The 9,681-nt window shown below is 39.8% G+C and overlaps 1 protein-coding gene across 8 annotated transcripts; it reads right to left on the bottom strand.

Moving 5' to 3' along the window:
• Positions 1-405: 405 nt before the first annotated feature.
• On the bottom strand, positions 406-9,681 carry EIF1B (eukaryotic translation initiation factor 1B). Of its 8 annotated transcripts, none has more exons than XM_075745564.1 (6): positions 9,595-9,681; positions 9,258-9,463; positions 6,785-6,948; positions 5,977-6,078; positions 5,163-5,391; positions 406-3,732 (listed from the first exon to the last, which is right to left on the bottom strand). In XM_075745564.1, the coding sequence occupies exons 2-5, from the start codon at positions 9,286-9,288 to the stop codon at positions 5,347-5,349; spliced, it is 342 nt and encodes a 113-aa protein (XP_075601679.1). In that variant the 5' UTR covers positions 9,289-9,463; positions 9,595-9,681; the 3' UTR covers positions 406-3,732; positions 5,163-5,346. The 8 variants fall into 8 exon arrangements, with proteins under 8 accessions (XP_075601679.1, XP_075601681.1, XP_075601678.1 ...); XM_075745566.1 differs by having other exon boundaries at positions 406-3,664; XM_075745563.1 differs by lacking the exon at positions 9,595-9,681 and adding an exon at positions 8,609-8,866 and having other exon boundaries at positions 9,258-9,576.

Below are 9,681 nucleotides of genomic sequence, written 5' to 3'. Positions count from 1 at the left end.
CTGCCCTTCAGTAGATTTTTCCAGCAGGACTGTTGGGACAATAGACCCATTTTTAACCTTTCTTACCCCAGAACTATTCTCTGATTACACGTCAATGCATTTGTTGTTTGCTGGGCCTACCTAAAAGAGCAACCTTCTAGTTCATTTGCAGGACAGGCTACTGAAACAACTGTGGCGCTGCCTCTTCCATGGGGCTAGCGGCTCATTCGTCTGTACTGTAGAACAGCGCTGTTTCCCTCTCCAGTTGTGAGAGGGACCACAAACACAGCTGACAGCAAAATCCTATCTTTGAGGAGCAGGACCAGTCTACTTGCAACCAAGTCGGCAGAATTCAGCTACTCGTAACTGGGAGAACTGAGTCTGGATCATGGGGGTTTTTGCTGCATAATCATAGCAAAGATGGCATAAAACAGAAAAAAGCATTTATTATATACACAAGTACTTTTAATCAGACCCAAAATTAATTTCGGAAATGTGCTGTCACATTTCACAGATGCAAGCCATTCTAAAATAGCTGAGACCAAGCTTGAGCACACGTTACCGGCTTCATCTTAAAACACTGTGCGTTTTGCTTATTCCAAGAAACTAGATGATCCTCTTCTACCCAAAATTTTAGACCTCAAGCCAATACCATCATCTTGTTTTAGAGCTCTGATAATCCAGTACAAGTCACAATGTTTTTTAAGTTGGTTAGTACAGATTATGTAGAAATTTAAAAGAGGAAATGTAACATTTCTTGAAGAAATCAAAGCTGATTACAAGAGGATCACATACATTGCTATTAAATCACACTACTTCTATCTTCCACAAAAAAAAATCCTCCTTAATAACAGCATAAAATGCCATTTATTTTAGAAAAGCATACATAAAATAACAGTGGTACATTTTATTTCAAAAGACTTTGTTGTCCCAACTATCTAGCAATACTCCAATACAGGTTAAGACTTGCTCATAAAGAGATCAATCACAGGCATGTAGCAAACATCAAAAAGGCATGCCAAGTAGAAATCTTCTTCTGAGATTTTTTTTTAATGTAAACTGGAAACAGTAGGCATGAAGCATCTGTACAGAAAACAAACCAACTATGTCATTTTTCCCTTATCTCAAGAGCTTTTGATCTTGCAACTGGAAAGTAACCTTCATGTTGCCAGGCACACGGAACACACTCCTAACTAAAATGAGAAGTATGGAGAGTCTTAGGAGGAAGGCAAATTCTTAATACTTAAATACACAAGACCCTCTAAGACCACTTCCATTTCCCTAGTGTCAGCAGCATACTAATTAGAGGAACACTCAGTGACACTATTCAACACTGAACACACCAGAAGTGGCAGTAACCCCTACTGTGTCCCAAATAATCTATAAAAAGGCTTTCAATATTCTTTAACTGGCTGAATACCAATCTTGTATATACTTTCACACAGTAAGATGAACTACTGAGCCACTTCAACCAAGGGTGTAACACACAGAGCCTATACACTAGAGCTTTCCAGAAGGATTAAGGAAAAGACAACTGCTGACTGGAACTCAAGGTACATCTGTCCATATGCATCTTTAGGGCAACTGCATACTGATCATGGGCAGGACAGCAGAACAGGACAAAATGCAGAGCTCTGCTTAATTATTTCAAACATTTAAAACTTAAGCTTCAACAACTCCTCACAATTCTAAGTTTTATAATGGCTTTAGATATATTTAGAACCTTAAATGCCAAGCTCTCAATGAATTTTAATTAGGATTCTTAAAGACACAGAAACAGAAATAAACATGTTATAGAGGTCTTGCAGTCCAGGTGAATCTAAGTTAATGAAAAGAGACTTAAGATATAAACTTATTTCCTAAGGTGGTAGTGGTTTTTTTTGTTTTGGTTTTTTGTGGGATTCCCTCCTCCCTTTCCAAAAAAGTTCTCCAGAACAAAATGCTTTTCATTTAGGCTGTGCAAGAATGTAGTATGGGAAGTAAGTTTTAAGCAAAGTCACTGACCAATGAATAGTATGCACACACAATCTAGGCACTACTCTTTTCAAAGGTTTCTCACTTGAGAAAATTATTGCTAATCTGCCCATAGTTGTGGTCTTCATGATCACCTGAAACACATGGTCAGATTTAGCAGACTACAGGTGAAGGTCAAGGGTCCAAAAATTCACACAAGGAGGAAGTGGCCAGCTTACAGACTTAAATTACTAAATTTCATCTTCTGCAAACAAGGACTGCTACCACCATTTGGGAAGTGATGGTTGCATTGTTCATAGCTGCATTAAGTAGATGTAGGGTCTGAACAGACAATTCAATTAACTTATTTATGCAACATCTTACTCCAGCGTATCAGCTAAAAGAATCAGCTACAACAGCCTAATATAACTATGCACAGCAAGGCTGTGAATTTGCAACAGCAGTTCCTACATCCCGTTGCAGCTTGTGGTTAAGCCTAGATATCACAAAGGCGGCAATCTTGATTTGGAGATCTGAAAGACACAGAATTCACAACATTCCAACAAAAAGCAGCCACCGCTCTTTGCGGTCTGAGCTTGCCCAGTCTCAAATCCTACTAGTGGGTTTTAGAAGTATTTTCTATTGTTAGCTCCCTTTTAGTGCCTTGACAATTAGGCCGCATCCTTTACCATTTCTTAACCTATTTTGGAATAGATGGAGAGTGAAACCTACCTTCACTGTGAAAACAGGCTTTTCATGCCTGTAATTTCAACAGTTATTTCCCAAAATCTTCCATGTTTTTCAGCATTCTTGAAACATGGATATATATTCCAAATAGGCTGAGCTTTGACAAAGAAGTTTCAGCGTGAGATGATAAAACATGAAATTGTTGAAGCCTTTCCTCTAGAACACACAGAAGCTTGCACTTCTAACAAGTCTAGTTACAATCTTACTGAGACATCATTCTAGTTTAAAAGACTTCAGGGACGAAAATTTCTGCTTTTCTTCTAGAAAGATTGTTTGTTGCCACAACAAATCTCATCTATTTAAACTTCAAATGTGTTACTTCTTATTCCCTCTCCTTTTAATTTTGCTCTTCAAAGGTCAAAAGACAAGCAGCTCTTCTAGAGCGTAAAAACCAAGCCACCTGTCAACTGCAAGGTTCTTCCTTATCCAAAAGGACTTTTAAGTGAGGAAGAAGAAAACAAAGGTTTTTCTTATTTATTCCAAGCAGAATGACTATGGAGAAATGACTCAAGTTTAGGAAGTAAAAGTTAATGGAATGCCATCTGAAATGAAGACTGACTCAGTAACACATGAGACTTGCTAATCATTTGCTAATCTCCAATTCAGAAACCCACTAGAAGTACTCCTGTAATACCACGGAAACAGGAGAAGATACTGTTTGGTTTTCCTCTTGGGCAGGAGAGCAAGCTTTAAATGAGAACGCCAGTTTTTCTGGCATTTGATAAAAGGAAAATCACTAAGTGCTATGTACCCCCAAAGGATTAATTACTTTAGTGTCTATGAATCAGGACTAGGTAAACTTGCAGTACAATGATTTTATTCTGCTAATGTGCAGGACTTGCATAAGACTTATTCTTTGGATTTTCGTTCTGTGTGCTGGTATTTCATGTTTTGCAGCAGACCTTCCCTCTTCCTCCTCCTGAACACATTATACCTTAACAGTATAGGATCTTCTGGAACATCCTTTTCCTGGAACAGTTAAGATCTGTAACACCAAGCAGAATTTGTGGAGGTTTGAGAGACTGGACACTGGATTCTTACTGGTGGAATTGTCTAGACCAGACAGAGAAAGAAATTGTCATATGAATGCTCTATAATGCTCCTCTAATTGTTGTTAGTGCCAAAGGTTCACACCTGAATTCAGAAATCTTAAGAAAAGGTTCAAGTGAGTTAAAACTGAGCATTTCTATTTAGAAAGGCAAGTCTGAATAGGAAACAAAGTACAGGCAGAGATATTATGTAATTATATTATGTATGTATTACATATGTATTACATATGATATTATGTAATATAATTTTGCCTATTCTTGACATTTACATAGGTAGTTATCAGGTTGGGTTTTTTTTTTTTTCTAAGTTATCAGTAAGTCTTAGCAATAAAGAAATGTCTCTTTCTTCCTTTCCAGAGAATACATGATATTACAAGAAGTTTTTTAACTTTTCCCACTATTCTTATGATTTACCAGCTCAGCATGTTTTGAATTGTTTCAGAGAAAATTTCCATGTCTATCTCACAAGGAAGGTAAGATCTGCCTGTTTTACCAAATGAAGTAATTTCATTCTGTAAAGAGACATGTCTTAAAAGCAGAATACTGAATGCCTACAGCTAACTTAAACTAGATGAAAAGCATGGTGGAACAGTCTGCTAGAAAAGTGGACTAAATCAGCTTTCTGCAGTAACACCCAAACCCTCCATATTAACCATTAGTCACAGCAAAACTTTTCACACCAGGGGAAAAAAAAGAAAAAAAGGTTAATGTAGAGCCTGTTCCCTTCCTTACTTCCACAGCTTACACTACCAGCTAATTAAAGCACTCTGCTTGCCAACAGTAAATGCACAGTCATGGCAGAAGCCAACTCAATTACTTTTCCCTTCACTTGGTGACAGAAGAGATGCAAAATCCCATGCACTTCCTTAAAATGTTTTGGGAGTACTATGTAAGAACTAGATGTGTAACATGTTTGCAGTAATAGCAGCCTTAAGGACTTCAGCTTATTTTAGTCCTACTATGCTTAACAATAATATTTCATAGTCACTGCATTAAATTTTAGAGAAGTTCCACTTGCTCAGCAATTTATGTCTTATCATGCTGCTACTAAGATGCATCTACACAAAAGACTTTAAAGCTCTAGTCTTACAGCTCCAAGATAAGATCACATCAAGCTAACCTACTGATTAATTAGCTAATACTTCATCATGTAGATTTTCCAATTTATTCAATGAGCAGCAAGCTACGCTTGCCACAAAACATTTTAGCCATTCTTTAGTAAGGCTGCTGTGCTAGTTTAAAACTTAAGCTAAAGCATTTCAGGTATCCCAGAAAATATATGAATAAACTTTTATTTCTAAGCAACATCACACACTATTTTAATACATCCCACACATTTAAGTCAGGTGGAGAGTAGTAAACTGAACAATCATTGCTAAAACATTTCCATTGGAAATGTGTTAAAGTTTACAAGTGTCTTCATTACCACCTTACCGAAGTTTTCTTATGTGTTTCTAATCTACACACCACACGTTTCACGCAGTCATGCAAATCTGAATCAAATTTTAAATGTTCGGGTAACAGGGAAGTCCATTCACTGCAAAGATTCATTTTTCACAGAACAGCCAGGCTGGGTAAGACCAAATACGGCAGGGTTCTTCATCAGAGTACACGTATTTTAGAAACCATGAACTTTCAGTTGTTCTTCCTTGACAATGCCAATCTAAAGGAGAAAAGCAACATATTTCAGTAAAGCTTACATGCTTAGGATATTACAGTGATATCAAGTTACCACAATCTCATACTTTGATTAAAGAAACTGCAATACAGTATATACTCAATAAAGCAGTTTTCTAGTTTCCAGAATGTTTCTGGGCCAAGCAGAATAACTGACTACATTAAAAAACCCCAAACTTATCAGACATCTGATTTGTTCTGTAGTCCTAGCACTTATTCTCTGACAGTGTAACATCTCTACATCATGATCTGCATGAGTGAAATAGTGGTGAGAGACTCTTTCATCTATAGCGTTTTCAGTCTCAAAATTATGGTTTGCATCAAACACTTGATTTTACAAATGAAGAACTCAAGTTGCGCTGCCAGGGAACAAGTGGTATGTTGTAGCAGGGTAAACACATTTTACAGTGCTTTGCATCTTACTGGAGTTTTATTCTCATTCTGAAAGTGTCATTTTATTTTTTGGCTGAAAGGAACTATAGCGGACATCTTTAGCTAGTTAATTAACATCAGTGCCACCTGTCACTCTATTGCTTCCAGAGAGGTTTAGATATTTATCTGCAGTCCTCACCTCCAAGAGGAATTGGCAAATGTTCTTCCTCTGGTCACCTTGAAGCTGGATAACTTCACCGTATTCAGGATGTTCAATCACGGTACCGTTACAAGCAAATTTCTAGAGAAAAACATTCATATTGTAAGGCATCTGATGTACATTATGATTTTGCTTAGACAGTCTTTTCAGCAGAATTTTATCACAGAAGCTGCTTACTAAATTCTGATGCCCAGCAAGGCAAAGCCTAGATCTATTTTACGCTGGTTTTGAGAGCAAATGGAATATATCTGCTGATGCATACAGACACAAACTCAGCTACTGATGGTAAATTCAGGCAAAGACAGGATTAGCTACTGTAGAGAAGGAACCACCCAACACTCATTAAAAGAATGGAAAACAAAGTCATAAGATACAGCCTTTCAACTCCACACTATTTTAAAATAAATATTTTCATCCTGGTGAAACTCAAGATCTCTATTTCAACAGCAACACAGCTACGACAGAAACAAGAATGCAAAACCAGTTCTACTTTAAACTGATTTTATTCTTCACATCAACAAAGCCAGATATCTGTGAAATTTTAATGAAACATTCAGAATAGATTTATTTACTTCTTTAGAGGAAAGAAATGTTTAACTTTTTAGCAAAAATTAGTGTCACTAGACACTGACAGGAGTTTCGAGAAAGACAGGGGAAAGGGATACACCTGAATATGAAAGTGAAGTGCACTGGCAAGAATGAAATAAATATTCTGTTACTTATTATTAAAAGCTATCATAGTCCTTTATATAGTATCTTTATTATTAAATCAAATCAGCAACTTCACCTTTTTGAAAGCTTTCACAAGTTTCTTCTTGTCATAGTCATCTGCAATTCCCTGAACAGTTGTTAGTGTCTTTCTTCCGTTTCGTTGCTGGATCCTTATATGAATGTAATCTTCAGTCCCCGCCGGGAGTAAGTCGTCACCCTTTGTTGCATCAGCAAAGGGGTCTGCAAAAGGAAAAAAGATTCATGTAATTCCCACAAAGGAAAACATCCAAGCTCAAAAACTAACAGGTAAGTTTCTCACTTTGCAAAGAGCTTATCTTAGGGGATAATCTTGCCATTTTCTCCCTGTTTAAAACTACAGTGTTAAAATCAGAGTATTTTTTTTCTACAGCTGTATTGTCTCATTAGCCTACAAGCTCAGCATAGTGCTCTCAACTACCACACATCCACTTTCTTCAGTGCCTTCCCAGATAGAAACAATTTTCAGCTACAGTATCAATTTGCTTCACTATTTCTTGTAAACAGTACATTCTGAATGTCTGAACCTGAAAACAGAGTTTCAAGAGAACATCAAATGCACATAAGTTTTAGACAGCCATGTGCATTTTAAGCGAAATACAGAAGTCATATCTTTTATCAGATCAACTGATAAATACAGAAAAAATCACAAAGCTCTTGTACATACACTCCTTTGAAGGTGCAAAACAGAAGTCTTATACCATGACAGCTACCACACTATCAGCATTTTAAGGCATGGATGTAATTCTTGGCTACTAATGTAAACAAAACAGGGCAACAGACACTAACAGATGTCAGAGGCTGTCTGTAAACCAGGACCCCTCTGCCAGTCAGTAGTTTTAGGCAAGAATTGTAACAAAATTAATTTAGGCTTTGACTATAGAAAGGTCAGTTCTCAAATTCTTCCAACCTTTAATTTATGTAGATGAAACAGAAAGGCATTTAGGAAGAAGGGTTTCCAGGTTACGCTTCTTATTCTCTGTTCTCACAAAAACATATTTAACACTGACTCTATCAATAAATTTGATAGCCCTACAAGTTTCCTAATCTTCAAGATTTATTTGGAGCTACTGATTAAGAACTTCAAGGATTTATTGTTTTTTAAAACAAATCACTAGTAATTTTTGGAAACTAATGAGAATCATATTGAAGAGTCCAATCTTCAGAAAATGTAGGTTCAACAGCCATGCAAGCTACAATTTCCCAAGCTTCCATCCAAAACTCAAACCTAAAAACAGTGATTAAGTTTTGCCATCCACTTGAAACAAATGCCCCAAGAGAGTAAAACTTAAGCAGAAAGAGGAACATAAGTAGTTCAGCTGCAGGCTGACCCTCGTAGAAACAAGAACAAGAGCATTACATGCCCCAAAAGCATCACAAGGATGCAAACCTGGCAGGAAAGTACAGCACTGGGAAGCTTGACAGGCTTAATTTCTGCTAAGGCATTTGTCAAAACATGCTGAATTTCACTGTACCCCACAGCTTGTGGGGGAAACACTAATAGAAAATTTCAAAGAAAAGGTGAAAGACAAAGGGGACTCAGGCACGAAGATCACTTGGCAGAGTTTAGGATTCTAAGTTGGAGAAAAGCCAGTACTGTCGGTGTTAACATTGGATTACTTCAAACAAATCCTTTGGGCAGCACCTTCCTAAGAACAGGATCAGCTTCCAAATTGTGATTAATATAACCTTCTCATATGGCTTATACGTGTGGAAGACTGGAGACAAAACTGAGACCAAAAGCCCGACAACATTACTGTACAAAGTGTTAGCTTGCTCACTTCTGTTATCTATAGATAAGGGAGGTGGAGAACCATGGCCCAGGACGGTAAACTTCCCTGCTAATACAAGCAAAATGACTTACCATCTATATAGCTCAATCTATAGAAACAATACCCTTTGCAGGGCATGTATCAGGTTTTGCAACATCAACAAGCAATTGGAAGTGAGGAAATTATTCCCTTCCTTAGCAGAGGATACAAATCCTAGACTCCCTCTGCCTACAAAGATTACAACTTTGGGACTGCCAAATTGACAGGCAAGACCAGTCTGGGGTGCTTCCAGACATTCAGGCAAACAGCACAGTACAGAGTGTCAAGAGCACGGTACATGGCAGCAGCTCCTACAGGAGCGGAAAGGGAGCAGAGAGGGAGATGAGTCTCCTACCAATGTCTCTCCGCTGCACACAACACTGCACGTCCCGAGGCCGGTGCCACGGGAGGACAAGGACAAGCAGCCAGAGCCGCCTTTACATAAAAACGCGAGCAGCGCCAGGGATGGCAACAACCGCTCACCAAGGGCTTCAGTGTCACCGCGGTGGGGGCACCGACGGACCGGGGGCCCTCGGGAAAGCGGGGGCAGGACGATGCGGGGGGACGGGGGAGGCAGCACGGAAAGCGGGCCGAGGACGGCATGGCAGAGGCAGTCAAAACCCGGGGATAGGTTTGCCGAGGGGAGGGGGGGTGACTGTGGAGTCTCCCGGCGGCAGGGTGCCGGCCAGCGGCGGCTCTTACCGAAAGATTGGAGGTTCTGGATAGATGACATGCGACTCTGCGGCGAGAGGCTGGAGCAGCGGGGAAAAGGCCGCGGCTGGGTCCGCTCGGGTCACGTCTCCGTCTCCGCAGTGCCAGCGGGGGCGGGGAGCGGGGAGGGGAGGGAGCGGGGAGGGAGGGGAGGAAACGATGGGAGGGATAACAAAAGCAGAGGGAGGGGGGCGAATCTGAGAAGGAGGGAAGGGGGAGAGAGAGAAAGGAGTAAGAGGAGGAAAAAGCACAGAGGGAAATAAAAATGCTGGGAGCCCCCCGCCCCTCACCACAGCACCCAGCCCCCCGGCACACCGCCCCACACTACCGCTAACGGCCGGCGGCCGCTGTTTTTCCTCATAAAATGGCGGTTCGCCCGGGGAGCGCCAGGCACGTGACGGCCCCCGCCGCCCCC

The sequence above is a fragment of the Balearica regulorum genome, chromosome 2, assembly GCF_011004875.1.
Source record: "Balearica regulorum gibbericeps isolate bBalReg1 chromosome 2, bBalReg1.pri, whole genome shotgun sequence".
NCBI lineage: Eukaryota > Metazoa > Chordata > Aves > Gruiformes > Gruidae > Balearica > Balearica regulorum.
This window is presented reverse-complemented; position numbering and strand designations above follow the sequence as displayed.